Raw genomic sequence first — 20525 nt, 5'->3', positions numbered from 1 at the left:
GGAAGAGCACTAGCATGGCAAAGCTTGTAGGCCACAGTACAGCAGGGACCCTCCTCACAGTTCCAGGGCAGAAAAGAGTGCTTGTGGTCACTCACAGACCACAGCACAGGCCAGAAAAGTAGTAAACACCTCTCCTTGGATCATACCACCTTGGAAGAACTGAAAACTTACAGGTCTAGAAGTGTCTCTGAAAACAAAATCCCTGAAGCTTGGAACAGTGTGCCCTCCATCCTGGAAGCAGAGCCCTACTTTAACAGACTGGAAAAATGAGCAAACAACAGAAAAAAAAAATCTGACTGTAGAAAGTTACTATGGTAACAAGGAAGAGCAAAACACACACTCAGAAGAAAATAACAAAGTCAAAACTCCTTCATCCAAAGCCTCAAAGAAAAATATAAATGGAAGAGCTCAAAAAGAATTTTGAAAATCAAGTAAGAGAGGTAGAGGAAAAATTGGGAAGAGAAATGAGAGTGATGCAAGAAAATCATGAAAGAGGAGCAAACTGCTTGGTAAAGGAGACACACACACACACACACACACACACACACACAAAATACTGAAGAAAATAACATCCTAAAAACAGACTAGGCCAAATGGTAAAAGAGGTACAAAAAGTCAACATGGAGAAGAATGCCTTAAAAAGCAGAACTGGACAAATGGGAAAAAAAAAGGGCACAAAAATTCACTGGAGAAAAAAACTCCTTAAAACATAGAATTGGGTAAATGAAAAAGGAGGTACAAAAACTCACTGAAGAAAATAATTCCTTAAAATTTAGAATTGAGCAAGTGGAAACTAATGACATTATGATAAATCAAGAAACAATAAAACAAAACCAAAAAAATGAAAGAGAAGACAGTGAAATATCTCATTGGAAAAACAAATGACCTGGAAAATAGATCCAGGACAAATAACTTAAAATTATTCAACTACCTGAAAGCTATGATCAAAAAAAGAGCCTAGACATCATCTTTCAAGAAGTTTTTATGGAAAACATGTTCTAAGAACCAGAGAGTAAGATAGAAATTGAAAGAATCCACTGATCACCTCCTGAAAGAAATCCCAAAATGAAAACTCCTAAGAAAGTTATAGCCAAATTCCAGAGCTCCCAAGTCAAGGAGAAAATATTGCAGGCAGCCAAAAAGAAACCATTCAAGAATCATGGAGCCACAGTCTGGATAACACAAGATTTAGCGGTTTCTACATTAAAGGATCAGAGGGCTTGGAATATGATATTCTGGAGGGCAAAGGAATTAGTATCACAACCAAGAATCACCTACCCAGCAAAACTGAGTATAATCCTTCAGGGGGAAAAAATGGATATTTAATGAAATAGAAGACTTTCAAGCATTCTTGATGAAAAGACCAGAGCTGAATAAGAAATTTGACTTTCAAATAAAACACTCAAGAGAAGCATAAAAATGGAAATCATAAGGGACTTAATAAGATTAAACTGTTTATATTCCTACAAGAGAAGATGGTACTTGTAACCCATAAGAACTCTCTCATTATTAAGGCAGTTAGAAGGAATATATATAGACAGAGGGCACAGGTATGCGTTGAATATGAAGGGATGATATCTAAAAAAAAAATTAAGGATTGAGAAAGAATAAATGTACTGGGACAAAGGGAAAAGGAGAGATAGGGTAAATTATCTCACATAAAAGAGGCAAGAAAAAGCTTTTACAGTGGAAAGGAAGAGGGGGAAGTGAAGGAGAATGAGTGAACCTTACTCTCATCAGAATTGGCTCAAAGAAGGAATAAAATACACGCTCAGCTGGGTATAGAAATCTATCAGGAGAGTAGGAGAAGGGATAAGAGAAGGGGGTGGGATGATAAAAAAGAGGGTAGATTGGGGGAGAGGGTAATCAGAAACAAAACACTTTTGAGGGACAGAGTGAATGGAGAGACAACAGAATAAGGGGGTGGGAGGAATAGGATGGAGAGAAATACAGTTAGCAATAGTAACCGTGAAAAAAAAAATATTTATTTATTTCTTTTTAGTTTACAACATTCAGTTCCACAAGCTTTTGAGTTCCAAATTTTCTCCCCTCCTTCCCCTCCCCCCTCCCTAAGATGGCATGCAATCCAATATAGGCTCTATGTATACATTCACATTAAACATATTTTCACATTAGTCATGTTTCAAAGAAGAATTATAACCAATGGAATAAACCACAAGAAAGAAGAAACAACAAAAAAGAGAGAGAGAGCAAATAGTATGCTTCAATCTGCATTCATATTCTGCAATTCTTTCTCTGGATGTGGATAGCATTTTCCATCATGTGTCTTTTGGAGTTGTCTTAGAACCTCGCATTGCTGAGAAGAGCCAAATCTATCAAAGTTAGCCATTGCACAATGTGTACACAACTGTGTACAATGCTTTCCTGGTTCTGCTCCCCTCACTCAGAATCAGTTCATATAAGTCTTTCCAGGTTTTTCTGAAGTCTGCCTGCTCATCATTTCATATAGCACAACAGTGTTCCATTACATTCACATACCACAACTTGTTCAGCCATTCCCCAATTGATGGGTATCCCCTCAATTTCCAATTCTTTGCCACCACAAAAAGAGCTGCTATAAATATTTTTGTGCATGTGGGTCCTTTTCCCATTTGTATGATCTCTTTGGGATACAGCCCTAAAAGTGGTATTGCTGGATAAAAGGATGTGCACATTTTTATAGCCCTTTGGGCATAGTTCCAAATTGTTCTCCAAAATGATTGGATCAGTTCACAACTCCACCAATAATGCATTAGTGTTCCAATTTTCCCACATCTTCTCCAGCATTTATAGTTTTCCTGTTTTGTCATGTTAGCCAATCTGACAGGTGTGATATGGTACCTAAGAGTTGTTTTGATTTGCATTTCTTTAATCAATAGTGATTTAGAGCATTTTTTCATATGACTATAGATAACTTTAATTTCTTCCTCTGAAAACTGCCTGTTCATATCCTTTGACCATTAATCAATTGGGGAATGACCTATAATGAAGGTCAACACCCAAGATCCTACTCCCTGGACCTTGCACCTAATAAGCATTTAGTAAAAGATTTGTCTTAATTTTTAAAATTGTGTCAATCCTATAAAACTGATCTCACTGAATTATTATTGTGGGCTTGGAAAGAGCCCTTGGAGTCAGGAGACCAAGGTTCTAGCCCCAGCTTTGGTTCTGACAGACTATGGAAAGTCCCTTCCCCACTTCCCCTTGATTCCCTTATTCACAAGAGAAGATGATCTTGAGATCCCTTTCAGCTCTAAATCCCTTGAACCTATTATGTCTCTGTATCTCAGTTTCTCCCTTTGTTGGGGTCAGAATACGATCTCTAAGGCCCTTTCCACGCCACTTTACCCTTCTAGGCCTCCGTTTCCTCATCTGTAAAAAGAGAGGATTGAGCTAATTGACCTCTTGGGTCCTTTCCGGCTCTTCTGTGAGCCTTCCCAGCACTGCCAGTCTCTCTTCCTAGGTTCCTCCTAATTCTGCCATTCTCATTCTCTCCACGATCCTAAGATCTGAGGTTCTGAACACGAAGAGATTCAAAGAAACATGGGAAGACTTGTCTGAACTGATGCAGGGCAAAGTGGCCAAGCCAGTGGAATCATTTACAGGATAATCCTGTTAATAGAAAGCAAAAGGACGTTAAGGACGTCAGCACTCTGCTCAACGGAGTGACCAAGAAGCCTCGTGGGTGAAGGTCTCCCCACCCCCATGTCCCAGGGGGCCAAGGGGCGCAAAATGAGGCAGACATCTTCAGGTAGGCCCAGTTCTGTTTGGCTGTACTGATTTGTGAAAAAGAGGGGTTCTAAGACAGAGATGGGGGTGAGGTGAGCTTGGGAGTGGCAGTGATATAAAAGGGAAAGAGTACTAAGAAAATATTTGGAAGGTTTATCTTCAGACCGTCATCTGAGTCATTTCCCCGCGCTGAAGTCAGATGTCTGCAGGGCTCGCCGGAGGGAGAACTACGACTCCCGACAGCCCGTGCGGCAGGCGTCATGACCTCTGCGCCCGAGGTCGCCCCGCGGCCTGCTGGGAGCCGTAGTCCGCGTCGCCTTTCCCAGGCTCCACTGCGCGGCCCACCTCTCCGTCCTTGGCCCAGCAGCCCGTTTGCCTGCTCCCGCTGCACCCGGCCTGTCCGCCCTCGCCGCCGCTGCCGCCATGCTGCCCACCGCCCTGCTCCGCCGCTGCGGCCCCCGTCTGCTGCGCCAAGCCCGCGTCCCGGCCCCTGCGGCCCTTCCGGCCCGCGCCTACGCCGAGGCCGCTCCGGCCGCCGCCGCCGGCGTCCCCGGCCAGATGTCCTTCACCTTCGCCTCCCCGACGCAGGTGCGGCCTCTGGGACAGCTGGGGCGGGGGGATCCCGGGGACGGACCCGGGGGGGCCACGGGCCGTGGGGGGGCGGTTCAAAGCGCGAGGGGCCTCCCAGCCTTGACCTTCGAAGGACCTCCGCGTGGGCGGGGGGCGCCCCGGGACGCGACCTTTACCCTCTGCGCCTCCTTCCCTTCTGTGAAACGAGAAGCCAGGGCTCCGTGGCCCTCCAGGCCCCCCAGCTCGTGCATGGTGGGGTCCAAGGACGTCACTTGTCACAGTCTGGGGTCTAGGCCCTCCCCCCCAGCTCTGATATCCTGGGTTCTAGAGACTCCCCCAGCTCCGATGTCCTGGGTTCTAGGGACTCCCCACCCCAGCTCTGATGTCCTGGGTTCTAGGGACTCCCCCAACTCTGACTTGGCATGTTCTAATGGCTTTCCCAGCCCTGACATTCTGTGTCCTAAAGACTCCTAGCTCTGACATTACATGTTCTAACAACCCTCCCAGCCCTGATATTCCATATTCTAAGAAAGCTCCAAGTTCTAACATTCTGTGTCCTAAGGGCTCTCCTACCTCTGACATTCTATGTTCTTAAGAGCCCTCCCAGCTCTGGCATTTCATATTCTAAAAGTCCTCTCAGCTCTGACCCTCTGTGTTCTGAGGGTACTCCTATCTCTGACATTCCACGTTATAAAGGTCCTCTCATCTCTGACATCCTGTGTTCTAAGGGCCCTCCCAGCTCTGACATCCTGTGTTCTAAGGGCCCTCCCTGCTCTGACATTGCATGTTTTATGGTCCCTTCTCAACTGTTGGTTGTTCGGGATTGAGACAGATCCTGTGATTTTTTTGGTCTAGGTTGAGGAAACTCCCTCGGCCAGAGTAGGTCAGGGTCTTCTCCATCCCTTTGAAAGAGTTGCCTGGAGCACTGAGAGGGTCACATAGCCATTATGAGTCAGAGGCAGGACTTGAACCCAGGTCTTCCAGCTTCAGGGCCAGCTCTCTGGTCACTTCCCCGAGCTGCCTCTGCTCTGCCTTCCTTGGGCTTCCAGAGGATACACCTTCCCCCATCTTAGAACAGAGCAGAAATGGCAGTTTCTTGGACAGAAGATCATTCCATCCATGCCCCAGTCTTTCAGCTGGGTGACCATGAGCAAATGAGTCACCTTTTCTGACCTTTGTAGTGCGTGTAACACTACTTGAGGAAAGTAAGTTTCTCTCCGCATTGTCATCTATTCTCCTCATCCTGGTTGCCCGTTCCTTTTAGGGGGCGGTGCTCCTCATAGGCTGGGAGCAAGAGGACAAAAAGCCAGGAGCATTCCTTCTCTTCCCTCACTCGGCCAAGGCCAGCCCCTGATCCTTTGCCCTTTCCTCCCCTTGACTCTCCAGGTGTATTTCAACGAGGCCAATGTGAAGCAGGTGGATGTCCCAACCCAGAGTGGGGCCTTTGGGATCCTCGCTGCCCACGTCCCCACCCTGCAGGTGCTGAAGCCAGGCGTGGTGACCGTTCATGCCGAGGATGGCACCACCACCAAGTATTTTGGTATGTGAATGTTTGACAGCACTTTCAGGCCTTTATCAGCTTTGAAAAATAAGATTTTTTTTTTAATCAGTTAGCAGTAGTGTGGGAAAGAACATTGGATTTGTAGTCAGGAAAAGGAAGCTTTAGTCCTGTCTGGCTCTGCCACCAACTCCTTCTGTGATCTAGGAAAGTAATGTCAAACCCAGAATGAATTGGGAGCCGCCAATCCATGGCTTAGTCTTAAAAAGTAATATTGGCTTTGTTTTATTTGGTTTTTATCTCATTAAATATTTCCCAATTTCATTTTAATCTGGTTCGGGCCTCTTGGGGTCCTTGTGTCTGACACTGATTAGGTTCTGTTCCTTCTTTGTGGAGGAGGGATTAGGCTTGTTCTGCCTGGCCCCAAAGGGCAGGATCAGGAACATTGGAGAGGCAGGTTTATGCTCAGTGTCCAGAAGAACCCTCTAGCCCTCGTGGTCCGGGATGCTCCCAGAGGCAAGGATCCTGCTTCCTGGAGAGGCTCACCAAGAGCTTCTGAGAGTGCAGGGGCAGAGGGGGAGCTCTTTGGCTCAGCTGGAAAACCTCTGGGGCAGCAAGGTGTCACAGTGGGCAGTGTGGGACCTGAACTCAGGAGGACCAGAGTCCAAATCTGGCCTCAGGTGACCTTGGACAAGTCACTTGACCCTGTTTGCTCCAGCCCTTTTTCCATAAAATGATCTAGAGAAGAAAATGGCAACCACTCTAGTATCTCTACCAAGGAAACCCCAATGGGGTCACACGACTGAACAACAAATGATGTCATCTTCGGTTTCCACCTTTGTGAAATGACAGGGTTGGAACTAGGATAATTCAGAGAACTCACTCTGGGTAGAGATAGAGGTGCTTTTAGCTCTAACATTCTCAGAAGCAACACACACACACACACACACACACACACACACACACACACACACACACACACACACCATGTGACCCTGGGCAAATCGTTTAACTTTCTGCCTTGGTTTCCTCTTCTCTGAAATGGGGTAATAACAGCACCTCCCTCCCAGAGTTGTTAGGATAAAATGAGACAGTATTTGTCTTTGCAAACCTTAAAGCGCCATGTAAATGCTAGCTGTGATTCATTTGCCACCCCAGCCTCCCCAGGAGGGCCTTCCAGTACCTCTGGTTCCCCCTTGGAGAACTCAGCAGGCTGATTCCAGTGCTAGGCTTCCCCCGGTCCCCTCCTCCTGTTCTCTGCTTTGGACCACACTTTGGGAAGCACAGTGATAGACTCAGCCATGTTCTGAGGAGGAAGGCCTGGATAAGGAGGGGCCTGGAGACCAGTGAAAGCAGCTTGGAATCCTCAGCGGAGAGAAGGGGACTTGGGAGACACGAGCTGTTTTTGTACGTGAGGCTGCTGCAACACCAATTTGATTTGTCTTGCTCAGCCTCAGGGGAGTACCAACAGCATGGGTGGGAGCCAGAGGGGCCAACCTTGGCTCCATGGCCGGGTACGTGTCCCAGTGAATGGAGCCACCCCGAGAGGGGGTCGGGTTCCCTTCACAGGAGGTCTTCAGGTCCCTAGCTGGTCATTTGTCAGAGACGTGTTGAGGAGATTCCTGTTCAGCCAGGAGATCTCTGAGGCCCTTCCACTTCTCAGAAGCCCCGAGTCTGGTGCAGCCCCTCCCCATCACGCCTCATTGGGCCCCTGTGCTCTGCTTCGCCCCCAGTGAGCAGTGGTTCTGTCACAGTGAATGCCGATTCCTCGGTGCAGCTGCTGGCAGAAGAAGCCGTGGCTCTGGACATGCTGGACGTGGCGGTGAGTCCCATCCCCCTCCCTGAGAGGGTTCGCCCCAGGTGGTGGGCCCCTTACTGAAAAGAGCCTTTGTCAGGAAGGCTTTCCATTCACTCCATCCTTCAGTCTTTGTCTCTGTCTCTCCCCAGGGCCTTACACCCACATCTGTAGAAGAAAGGGGGTAAATGAGGGCCCCTCTGTACTTCTGGGGGAGCTCACGGTCTAAGAGATGAGATAAACCATGGGCAAACATCTGCATTGCGAGGCATGATAGAAATGTCATGATGCAGTGCAAAGGAGGGCTGACCTTCTGTTCAGAAGATCTGGCTTTTAATGGTCCACTCTTTGGTTTTCTGCCACTGTGATGCCCTCTTGAAAACTCAGTCTTATCTCTAAAATGGGAACAGAAGTATTTGCACACCCTTCCCTGCTGGCTCTATAAATGAATTCATAATATCTTCTCTAGAGAGGGGAATCACTAGCATTAGATGAGGAGACAGGCCTGGAGCTGGGGGGCCTCGTCTGAAGGAGGCAGCAGTGGACGAAGGGAGGAAGGCTTTCTGGAGAAGGGGAGGGGATCATTCCAAGGGCAACTGTGGAGGTGTGTTTAAGGAATGATGAGCAGTTGGAGAGTTGGTATGTGAGGTGAGAATGAAAGAACAGGAAGAAGGTTGTGAGAACCAGGCCATAGGAGAGTCCCATGCCAGGCTGGGGAGTTTGGACATCCTGCCAGTGGCCATGGGGAGCTCTGGACAGTGTCTGAGTATGTCAGGTACACGACCAAAGCTGAGATTTTGAAAAATGATTCCAGAAGCCTATGTTGGGGTGATGGTAAGAGGCTTTCTGCCTCCTGCTCCCACTGTAAGCCTCTTGAGGCCAAGCACTGTCTTTTCCCACCTTTGTTATCTCCATCTGTGCCCAGCGGAAGACCTAGCATAAAAGTTCACCGAATGGAGGCGTCATCTGGGCACATGTTCACAACCCTCTAGGAGGTCCTGGCATGAGTCCCCCTGCAGCCCTCCCCCCTTAGCCTAGATCCCCGGATGGTGCTGAGGCTACCCCACCTGGGATCTGCAGGAGCAGCTGCAGCTTCTCTTCCCCACCTCCCCCGCAGCCGGGCAACCCATCAACACCTACCTGGCAACAGGGCCTGGCTGACTCAGCCTCAGAGCAGACGCCTGGCTCCTGCTTCTCAGTCCTTTGTCTCCTCTCCGGAGGCCTGACTGCCTCTCCCTCCTGGCTTGGGGATGCTGGGCACCGCTTTGAGGCAGGCCTTGTACTCCATCCTGCTCCAGCTTTCCTGCTTTGAACCCTGGCTCCCCAGGTGGGTCCCAGGAGGCCTTCCTCTCTGACGGGAGAATTCAGTCAGTCGACAAGCATTGACCTGCCATGTGCCAGGCACTGTGCTAGGTGCTAGCAAGGATGAAACAGTCCCTACTTGGAAAAACTTAGCTTCAGTTGGGAGGATTTTATACACACATAGAAGGAAAAACAAGGGAGGTGGGAGTGGCTCAGGGACCAGGAACAGCCTCATGGAGAAGTTAAGGTGACCTTGGAGGGGAGGGGAGGAGAGGAGAGAGTACATTCTGAGCGTGGGGCACAGTGTCCAGATGGATGGTCACATGTGAAGAGCGGCAGGGAGGCCGGCTCGTCTGGCCCGTAGAGAGGGTGAATGGGAGTGGTGGGAAATGGCTTTGACCAAGTTGTAAAGCGTTTCCCAGCCAAACAGGTGCTTGTATTTTATCTGAGCAGGATGGGGAGCCAGGGTTCAATCACTCTCCCCTGGTTGCAGGAGTGCCCCATGAAAGTGTGTTGCCCGACCTCATTGTGGGTGACACCTCTGCCCTGCTCTTGCTGATGGGGGCAGCCCTCCCAGAACCTCCTGTTTTTTCACCCATAGTCCTGTTGTTTGATTCTCAGGCCGCCAGATCCAACCTGGAAAAGGCACACTCAGAGCTGTCGGGGGCATCAGATGAGGCAGCCCGGGCCGAGGTTCAGATCAGGATAGAAGCCAATGAAGCTATTGTGAAAGCGCTGGAATCATGAGCTGGGGTGAGTGACTCCCGAGGCAGGGAAAGGACCACTCGGTGGGTGGGGAAGAAGCCAGTGCTGGGAGGCCTAAGGGCTCACTAATGAGAGGAGGTGCCCCGAAGGTAATGGGCTTCCCGTGGTTGGAGGTGTTCAGGCTCCATTTCTGTGTTCCTGATCCTGCTTGAGGGGATTCTTTTACTAGGTCAGATTTAAGACCTCGGGGTGGATTGAACAGAGTGGACACAGCATATTTAGTTTCGGATCTGACCTTAGGCAGCCTCTCTGGGCATCAGTTTCTGATTCTGCGAAAGGAAGGACTTGGACCACAGTCTCTCCAAGATCCCTCCCGCAAGGTCCTTCCTGCTTAGTAGGAGACGCTGTGATTCTGAGAGACAGAACCGAACCTGGCCTTGCCATTGGCCACAGGGGGGCAGTACAAAGCAGTTCATGCTCATCGATGGCCATGGTAGAGGACAATGGAGGAAGCTCAGGATCTTGGCCTCCTGCAATAGACGGTTTCTTCACTTTGTCTCTCCTGAGTGCCTAGCAGAGTTCTCTTCACCCAGTAGGTGCTTAATAAGCATTTGTTGGGTGAATGGTTGGTGCACACTCCTAGACTATACAGGGGACCCAGCTGACACCAGTCTTCTCATTTTACAGATAGGTAAACTGAGTCCCAGAGAGTGACTTGGCCAGTCACACAGATAGGAAGTATCGAGCCTGGAGGTGGGTGTAGGTCGTCCTCCTCCCAACTTAGGGTGCTTTTCCTGGACCCCAGAAGTGCAGCCTCTTGGCTCCTGTCCCCAAGCCCTCAAAGCTACATAAAGTTGCCACTTGGTTTAGAACTGAGGAATTAGAAAATTGGACACTTGTGGTTTTTTTCCCCCTGACCCTCGCAATGGTCCTTGAAAGTTAGGGGACTCTGTTTGCCCCGGCTGGTTAATCTGTCTGGGGAAAAGTTACCAGCTGTGACATTTGCAGGAGTCAGGGAGTGAGAAGGCTTGGACTCTCCCTCCCACTGCTGGTCCCTGTGGGGCTCCCCAGGGCCAGACGTGGGCCCCCAGGTCCCTTGTTGTTAACACTGCCTGCCCCACTTCCCCATAGGAGCCAAACCGTTGGAGTCCTCCAGAGATGGTGTGCCATTCTGCTCCGTGGCGCTCACCTTGAGCTGAAGAGACCAGGAAATACCCAGGAGGGAAGAGGATGCCTACCCCCCAGTCCCTCTTCCTGCCTACCCCCCCTGCCCTCCACACACAGATTAAAAACCACAAGGGTTCTGGACTTTTATTTGGCAGCTTCATTCCTGGTCGTCTGGTGATGGGCAAAAACCCTAAGCTCAGACTCTTTTTTTCCCCTTGTTTTCTGGGAGGGTGGGGGGAGGAGAAGCTGGGCCAAGTCTGAGAAAGCCCCCAGGGTTGGGGAGGAATTCCAGGCCCTAGCCTGGTCTCTGCCCAGTCTAGTGCCAGGAGCCCTGGCTTCTGCTGCCTTAGCCGCTTCCCCCCTCCAGTCCCAGCCTGCAGGAAGGTCAGGGATTAGGGGACAGATCCCCTGTGCTCCCCACCAGGAAGTAAAGCAGGAGAGCCACGGAATAGTCTGCAGGAAAGGGTCCTTCCCAGGGACCTGCCACCCCTGCCTCTCTTCCTCCTGAGGGGCCTGAAGCTAGGGGTTGGTGTCTCCCTGTGCAGCCCTCCCCCTCTCCACTCCAGATACCCCCAATTGTGTTTTATTGTTTATTACCTTTGCCCTTAGGGCATGAGTGGAGAAATCAGCAGACTGTGGAGCAGAAAGAACATTGGCTTCCAGGGTCATAGGCCCCTCCTAATAGCAGAGCTGGAGGGGACCTTAGCAATCACCTAGTCTGCCCTCCCAAACCGGGCAGTAATCCTCCCAGAGGCCTCCCTTAAAGGTGGGCTTCTTCAGTGCCACCAGTGATGGGGAGTTCACTGCCTTCCAAAAACCCTGCGCACCTCATTCCTAGCTCTACCCTCTGGGACCGAGTAGAGAAATCTGCTCCTTATGACAAATGCTTCTCCAGGTAACTGGAGACAGGCACCAGAACAGTTCCCCGAGCGCCTAAACAGCAGCTCCTGTGATGTGGGTGCTCTTCCTTGGGGGAGAGGGAGGGGCAGAGCAGCCCCCACCTCTCTCACCTTTTATTTTTAGGCCTTTACCTTATCTGGCCTTTGGGAGAGGTGTCCACTCCTTTCCTGTCCCTTCCAGCTGAGAGCAGGTGCTGCTTGTTTATCTCCGCCCCACCCCACCTCCCCAGGCAGAGCTGACCTGCCAGCTGCTGTCTTAGTGGAAGTGGAGAGTTGGCCTTATGTCCTGATTGGGAAGCAGGCCGGCCACTCATGGGGCTCCTTGAACTCCAGGGCCTCGGCATTCCCACTAGAAGAGCTGGAAGAAATGGCAGAGATTCTCCAGTCAGTCTTCAGAACACCTTAGCATGAGGGCTGGTGCCAAGGCTGAGGAGACCAGACTGACAGACTTCTGGAAGACCCCAGGAAACCCCGGGCTGGCCTCCCCTTCCTCCAGCTTCCCGTCTGTGAACTTGAAATTGAGGATTTGGACGACTGCATTTCAGCACACTCGGCACCCCCAGCTCTGACGTCCTGTGTCCTAAGGTCCTCAGATGAGGCATTTTCTAAAGGGGTTATGGTGCAGTGGAGGTGGTCCAGAAAGACTGGATTCTAATCCCGGCACTGCCCTCCTAGCATCCTGACGCTACCTGGGGCACTGTTAAGTGAGCTACAAGTTCAGGCTCCTAAGGTTCCTGGGAGGATCGAATGAAGTACTGTTGGTACAGAATAACCCTCAGCAAAGCTCATGACTACCTCTCAGGATAGCTTATAACAACAGCCACTTCTGTTATCCTATGGCCCTGCCCCTCCATCCTTCCCTCACCACCCTGGGGCTGAGAAGAGACCAAGCTGGTTCTTAGAGCCCATAATTCTAGATGAAGAACCAGAATGACCTTTGACATCCTAGTCTGACACCATCCCCCCCATTGTACAGGCAAGAAAATGGGCTCGGGCTTCAAATGACCTTCCCGCATTAGAAGAGACGCTAGAACCCAATGTTGACTGGAAGGAACCTCAAGGCCTGGTCCCAAAGAGGAGACAAGAGGCCCTGAGAGGGGGAAGTAATTTGCTCAATCCGGAAAGGACTTCATGAGATTGACTATTCGAGTTGGATGGGTTCTCTGAGGTGGCTTGGCCCAACCCTTTTTCCAGATGAGGAAACGGGCCCAAAGAGCCAGGCCAGGCTCCCTGCTCTGCTCTCCCGTGGGGCCCTGTCTGTGATTGAGGTGCAAGGAAGAAGGAAGGCCTGACAGCACTAGCCAGGGGCAAGAGGGAGAGAGCAAGCTGTCCCAGGAAGACCCACCTGAGGGTGTAGCCCCACCCTGGGCTGCCCGATGAGCCTTGCTCTTGCAGACCCCGATGTTCTTTCTCCCCAAGTTTGTCTTCAACCAGCAACTTAATTATTAATTAGCTATCCAGGCTCCCTAAAAGTCTAATGCTCTACCGACTGAGCTATCCAGGCTCCCTAACTTAATTATTAATTAGTAAGATGTGTGACTGGTTGAAAGGGTCCCAGGTACGTGCAGGGGTCCTGGGCCCAGGAATGGTGGCCTCTCACCAGAATTAAATTGTTCCTCCTCTGGCCCAAAGAAAGGTCAAAGATTTCAAGCTCCACCATTGGCTTAGCGCGTTCCACTTTATAGAAGTGTTTTATGTGTCCGTTCAGCCTTTGCATGGGCCCTGTGAAGGAGGCTAGGCAGGAACCATGAGCTGGGCCCTCCAGAATAGGAAGCAGACCAGAGAGGAAGTGACTGGTTCCTAGTCACCCAGTGAATAAGAAGTAGACCCGGGATTTAGGAACCAAGGACCCTGACCTCAAGCCCAGGGCTCCCTCCATGACAAGTTGGGGATGCTTGGGGACTTCCGCTTGGAGCACTGAGGCCTGTTTTCTCCTGAGGCCACGGTCAAAGTGGTTCAAATAGGAGTTACAGGGACAGCAGCTCAGAAGAGGATTGCTGATGGGAGCTTGTGTTGCTAGAGAAGGCCTAAGGTCTCAGAATGGTGGTGGTAAAACTGATAACAGAGTCCTGGTCAGACCTCTAAAATGGCATGTTCAGTTCTGTAGGGCCTCATTTTAGCTGGAGGATTTCCGTAAAAGAGTAACCAAGATGGTAAAGAAGCTAGAGACCACACCATGCCCCATGATGACCCACTGAAGACCCTGGGTCCTTCATCCTGGAGGAGAAACGGGGTAGGACAAGTTCCAGTGTTTAGGGCACCTGGAAGAGGGCTTGGATTTGTTCTCAGGAATGGTTCTAAATTGCAGAGGGGTCAGATTTCTTCCCAGTCCTGTGAGGTGAAAAGTTCTAAACAATGAGAACCATTCGGAATGGAATGAATGCGCTGCCTTGATACTGATGTTTCTGCCACTGGAGGGAGGCTGCCTAAGCATGTGTCAAAGATGTTGCTGGAGGGCTTTCTGGCACAGGTCTGAATTAGATGCCCCCTGGGGTCTTTTCTGGCTCTGAGAGTCCAGGGAGCTTCTGGTCCTACCCCAGGAGAGAGTTAGCCTAATTTGAGCACAAGGTGTACCTTCTCTTCAAATGGCTGTCTGGGCCAATGTGTTCTTGGTCACAGTGGGAGGTTCTAGATAGTTCCATGCATCCCCACTGGCTGGGTCACATGGCCAAGCCCAGGTTAGCTAGGAGCGTGGCAGGTAGGAGCTCTACGTGTTGGTTACCTAGCATTTATTAAGCACCTACTAAATGCTGGGCACTGTACTAAATACTGGAGATACAAAGGAAGGCAAAAAAACCTGATCTGAAGGACCTCACAGCCTAATGGGAGACCCAAGATGGCACCTTCAGTTCAGCCAATGTTTGTGGGATACGGCAAACACCTATGTAACAAAAACAGCTGACAATTTCTCTACGACTCTGGGTTGCAGAATGCTTTATATATACCTGCTCTAAAAGAGGTAGGTATCTCCTTTTTACAGATGAGGAAACTGAGGCAGATTAAGTCACTTGCCCAGGGTCTTACAGCCAGGCAGTATCTGAGGTTATATTTGGACTTGGGCCTTTCTGACTCCAGGCACAGCGCTCTATCCACTTAACCATCTGTCTGTGAGGTCTTCTAGGCTCCTAAGTCACAATATTAAATGCATTTGAACTTGCCAGGCCATTTTTGCAGTCCAGTTAAGACACAAATATTTAACTAGCAATAGAAACTGAACCTGATTTCAATGATATAGGAAACTCCCAGACGAAGAAGATACCTCCACCTGTGCTAGTTGGCACCTTTCTACAGCTTAGAGAATTTGCCTTGAACCCTGAGAGATTAATTTAGGCAAGGTCAGGAAGCTGGCATGTGTCAAAGGCAGGATGAAAACCCAGGTTTTTCTGGCTCTGAAGACAGTTCTGCCCATTGCAGCCTGCTGTCTCTGCCGAATAATGATGAGATAGAAAAGCTAACCTGTGAAGTACAATAAAGAGTATTCCAGGAGGTCTGGGAGAAAGTCCTGAGCCAGGACCATTGGGAAGGCTGCTCCAAGGAGGAGGCTGGCTTTGAGTGCCAAGGAGGTGACAATGAGCAGGGGGGACCATCCAGGGAATGCATGGAGGTCAGAGGGCATGGGGAGTATGACAGCGGCAGGGAGTTTCTCAGAACAGAGTCCGATGAGTCATGGCTGGGACACAGCTGGGACAGGGGAGAGGCACCAGCTTGTGGACAGCCTTGAATGCCAGGCAGAAGAATTTGGCCTTGACTCAGCAGACAACGAACCACAGAAGGATTTAAAGCAGAAACAGGCATTTGGCCAGAACTCAGTAGAGAAAGATGGCAGAGTAGGGGAGACAGTGCCGAGGTGGGTCAGCCAGGACCTGGTAACTAACTGACTATGAGAAATGAGGCAGAAAGAACAGAAAAACCACACACGTTTTGGACGTGGGAACTTGGTGGCAGAAATAGAGAGGAAGAGGTTTGGATTTAGCAATCCATCTCCAAGCCTAGGGATTGTACTTACACTGCAAAGACAATGCGTGATCAAAGCCATCCCTCCCCTCAAGAAGCTTCCATGCAAATACATCATCTAGATATCTTCTTTGTGACCCCTGTCTGGGAAACTGAGGGCCAGGCTGGAAACATCAGAGGCAAGATTTGAACCCAGACCCTGTGACTCTGGAACCAGGGCTGCCCCTGGGTGACCCCGCTCCACTATTATGGTTCCTGTCCCTGTCTCTAAGCTCTCTTAAAGCTGCCTCCCTCTGTCCCACAGAGGTGAGGATGGTTGGATCACTCCGTCTTCCACTATGGGACTGTCCTTGTAGCCTGCTCCATCACCTTGACCTCTGCCCTCCCACCTGGGCTTCTGGCTGCTCTCCCCCTCTGCTCCCCCCATCCTGGTTCTCTATTAAAACCCTCCCCTGATACCTCCTCTGGGAGTGGAAGTCACCACAGAATTCCAGAGCTAGAAGGACCCTTGGAGGCCACCTAGACCAACCCATTCCTGGGCAAGAATACCCTGCTCCAACACACCAGGTCACCCAGCCTTGGCCTGAAGACCCGTGGTGGAGGGTAACTCACTACCTCCTGTGGCGACCCCATTAATCTCCTAGAAAGCTCCAATTGCTAGGAGTGTTTTCCTGACATCGATCCTGATGGAGCAGAGTTAAGGACTGGAGTAATGAGCTCCATTTTGGAATTGTTGGTTTTTGGTGGGGCATTCAGGTGGAGATGTGGATAAAAAACAGACTTTGAAAACAGGAAACTTGGGTCCAGAGCCTGCTTCTGTCACTAACCATGTGACCTTGGACTAGTCACTTTACCTCCTACAGCTCAGTTAAAATGAAGAGGCTGGATCAAGTGGAGGCCCTAAGGTCCTTTCTTTCCTGTGTCCTGTAGGCAGTTGGAGATACAAGTGTAAAGATTAGAAGAGAAAGTAGTACTGGTGATAAAGACCCAAGGGTTATCTGCAGGGAGACTGGAGTGAATGAGACTGCCAGGGAAAATGATACATGGAGGGGGAAAGCACCAAGAACAGACCTTGGGGGACCATCCCTATCAAGAGGTTAGGAAGAGGGGGCAGCTAGGTGATGCAGCAGATAGAGCCCTGCAGTCAGGAGGACCTGAGTTCAAATGTGGCTTCAGACACTCACTAACTGTGTGACCCTGGGCAAGTCACTTAACCCTGATTGCCTTAAAGAAAAAGATGTTAGGAAGAAGGTGAGAAGAAGAGAGAAAAGTCAAAACAGAGAGTGTGGTGGCTGTTCTCTTGAAAGGGGAGGACATTGCCCAACCATGTCAAAAGCTACAGGGAGGATCCAAGGAGGGGAAAGCTGCTAGATGTAGCAATTAGGCCATTGATGACCTTAAAGAAAGCAGTTTCAGCAGAGGGAAGGTGGGCCAGAATCTGGATTGCAAGGGAGTGAGAAGAGCTTGGAAAGCAGGGACGTCATACCTTTCTCAGGAAGCTTACCAGTGAAGGGGGCGGGAGAGAAGAGAGAATGAGGATGGTAGCTGGACAGGTTCCATTGGTCAAGGAAGGCTTTGGAGTAGTGATGGCCTATAGGCCCTGCTGCTGGGAAGGCAGGGGCTGTGGAGCCATTGACCCTGGCAATTCTGAGCTGTAGTTTGGCTAAACCCCTTCAGGTATGCAAACCAAGACCTACATAGGTAAGACTCTGGGAGCCCCAGGAGGGCTGAACCAACCCACATAAGAGAACTGGATGGGCGGTCCTGGGCCCATCCACAGTGGGACTGGGCTGATGAGTGGATGATGCCCCAGGGCAAGAAAGAAAGGAAGACAGAGAGGAAAGAAAGAAGGGAGGGAAGGAAAAAGGAAAGGAAGAGAGGGAGGGAAGGAAAGAAGGAAGGAGGGAGAGAAAAAAGGAGGGAGGGAGGGATGGATGATGGGAGGGTCAGTCATAATCAAGTGGGAGAGGGGCCAACTTAACTGCAGCTGCCCAGCCCTTGAGGAGGTGGGCAGGCCGGGTGGGCAAGATGCCTGGAGGGGTCTTCTCTGGCCAGTAAGAGCAACATCTACCCCCAGACGGTTGGGGTAAAATGTTTGTAAAGAACTTTGCAAACCTTATGAACACCAGTCACTGTTGTTGTTAGTGTTAACTAAACCTTAGAAAGGCTGTGTGGCAGAGTGGATAGGGGCCCAGGCACAGCGCTGAGAAGCCCTGAGTTCAGTTCCTGCTGCCGCCCTAGTCTGTCCTCTAAGCCACTCTCTGAAGGGCTGAGGTGATCTGGATCTATGGAGGGAGTTTCCACAGGAGGAATTCCTGGCACTCCAGAAATCTCTGGTCCAGACCTCCTTCCCTCCCGCCATCCCCAAGAAAGTCAGGATACCTCCTTCGTTTGTGGTTGGAGAGGAGGCTGAGAGAGGGAACAGACATCAGTCGTTTAGCAGGTACTAAGCTCTGGGCACTGTGCGGAGTGCTAGGGCTACAAAGAAAGGAAAATAAGGCCAAGCCGAATAAAGGCCAGAGGCTAAGGGTGAGCAAAGGGAGTTCACGTAGGATGGGCTGGGGTTGGAGGTTAGGTGGAACTGGGAGGTGACTGGAGACTCTCCCTCCTACACTAGGCCCTGCCCTCAAATGAATTATAATGCAGTAAAACACCTACTAAGGGTGTCTTAATGTCAGGCACCAGAGAAGACAATTTAGTCCCTCCACCCAAAAAAGCCCACATCAGCCAGCCCACTCCCACCACTAAGCCAAGCATTTAATTCCTAATTGTTCTGTGTGGGGGTGGTTCTTCTCCAGAGCAAGCTGGCCTGGGGAGTGGGGGTGGGGGTGGGAGGTGTGACCGGGCTTCTACTCCTCTGCATCCCCCTCCCTCTAAGGCTATGCATTGTGGGGGCTCAGCAAAGACTCCAGGATGGAGAAGTAGAGGAGGGGGATGAAGAGCCAGGCTTCCAGAACGTGGCCAGGCCCCTCACCTTGACAGAAAGCAGCCCTAGCTCAGTCCTCAGGAGCCTCTCTGATCTTTGGTAGCTCCCAACCATTCTCTGCCTCCCCTGCACAGAGGAAGAGTTTGAACTCTTAAGTCTTTCTGAAACTGCTTCCGGTGCTGACCGTGGAAAGAGCCTGGGCCTGGGAATAGGGGCACCGGGCCCACATTCTGACTGCCTTTCTGTAGCTCTGTGACCTTGGGCTAGTCACTTTCCCTAGCTGGACTTCAGTTTCCTCGCCTGTAGAATTTCCAGGCCAACAGTAGTGCTGGGTGGTGTAAAGGAGGTCGTAGATAACAGTGGGTTTAGGGTTAATAGGACCTACTTATTCAATGCCAGCTACCAAATGATTACTTTAGAGAGCTACAAAAAAATAATCACAAAATTCATCTCATCCAGGGGTCCTTAACCTGTGGGTCTATGAACTTATTATTTCAAAAACTGCATTTCAATAGAATTGGTCTCTTTTGGAATCCTCTATGTTTAATTTTATTTTTAAAACATTTTTTGAGGCAATCAAGGTTAAGCGACTTGCCCAGGGTCACATGGCTAGTGTTAAGTGTCTGAGGCAGGATTTGAACTCAGTCCTCTTGCTGTGTGAGCTGGTGCTCTATCCACTGCACCACCTAGCTGCCCCAATTTTACATATTTTAAATACATGATTTTGGGAAGGGGGCCATGGGCTTCCCCCTCCCCGCCCCCAAAACAAGGTAAAGAACTCTTCATCTGGAGGAGCAAAAGGTCAAGATTCCCAAGAAGTGGAATTGATAGGCCTTGGGTTCAAAACCTGCTGCTGCTACTCACTACTCTCATCTCTACAGAAGGAAGTTGGACCAAGTGACCTGTAGGCTGGGCCCCAGCCCCACATCTATGGGGCCCTTAGGTTCCTTCTCGATTGCCCTCCTAAGGCTTGGTTGATGATTCAGGATCTTCTGGATGGCTCTGGGGGAAGGTGGAGGCCTTACTAAGGCTTGGGCCCAGGTGGCCCTGGAGGTGAGGGGGCCTCCCACTCCCCACAGTGGTGACAGTGCCAGGCTGGAAGGTTGTCTATTAAGCCTGGCAGGAATGAGGTGGCCCTGGGCCAGGTTCCCAGGGAGGCTGCACACCAGGCGGTCGCCATGGTAATGAACCACTTTGCCAGGGCAGAGGCCCCGCCCCAGGATGGCAGGCAAAGGAGGAGAAAGGAGGGCTAGTGCCCTGTCTGGCCCCAGCCTAGGACCTTCCCTCCCCTCCCCCTTCGGAGAAGTGACCTCACCCAGAGAGCCACAGAGGCATGGGTACCTGCCCTCCCAAGAGGGGACCCTGGCTCAGAAGTGAGTGGGATGCTCCATGAGGCAGGACCTAGAGGGACAAGCATGCCCCTGATCCCGATCTGGTATGGAAAAGCAGCCTGCAACAGAACGGGACACTGAGCTGGAGTCAGGGCACCCAAGTTTGAATCTTTCCCCAGATAAGATTTTAGCTCCCAAGCTCAAATGACGTGGTCTTTTACTTTGTATCCAGCTCTGTGATCCTGCCATCTTTGGGAAGCTTCTCCCTCCCTTTGTTTATCTGTCAGATGGGGGGTGGGCGGGGTTGGTCTATCTGGTTTACAATCCCTTCTAGCTTGAAATCCGATGACCCAAACCTTTGGTTTGGGGGTCTTTTGCTGCCTGAGAAGGGAGAGCCAAGTTCTTTTGCCACAAGCAGGCCCGTGGAGCTAGGCATCTTTAGACAGCCTTCCGGAGACAGTCTGTGACCCAGTCCCTTCCTCCAGAAGGAGATTTTACCAGACTTCTAGCCACTTCCCCCCAGACACTCCCTAGCTCTGATTCCAGAAGAGCCTGGCCCTTTGCTCTTCTCAGTGGGATACTATGCCTCATGTCCCCCAGCATCACCTCCATGTGCCCCCTTTTCAAGACAGAGGAAGCTGACACCAAA

The 20525-nt window shown here is 50.5% G+C and overlaps 1 protein-coding gene across 1 annotated transcript; it reads left to right on the top strand.

Moving 5' to 3' along the window:
* Positions 1 to 4048: 4048 nt before the first annotated feature.
* ATP5F1D (ATP synthase F1 subunit delta) lies at positions 4049 to 10913 on the top strand. The gene is made up of 5 exons (XM_036749911.1): positions 4049 to 4317; positions 5686 to 5839; positions 7531 to 7619; positions 9516 to 9647; positions 10731 to 10913. Exons 1-4 carry the CDS (start codon positions 4153 to 4155, stop codon positions 9639 to 9641), a joined length of 534 nt encoding a protein of 177 aa, XP_036605806.1. The 5' UTR covers positions 4049 to 4152; the 3' UTR covers positions 9642 to 9647; positions 10731 to 10913.
* Positions 10914 to 20525: the final 9612 nt, after the last annotated feature.

Source organism: Trichosurus vulpecula, chromosome 1, assembly GCF_011100635.1.
Source record: "Trichosurus vulpecula isolate mTriVul1 chromosome 1, mTriVul1.pri, whole genome shotgun sequence".
NCBI lineage: Eukaryota > Metazoa > Chordata > Mammalia > Diprotodontia > Phalangeridae > Trichosurus > Trichosurus vulpecula.
This window is presented reverse-complemented; position numbering and strand designations above follow the sequence as displayed.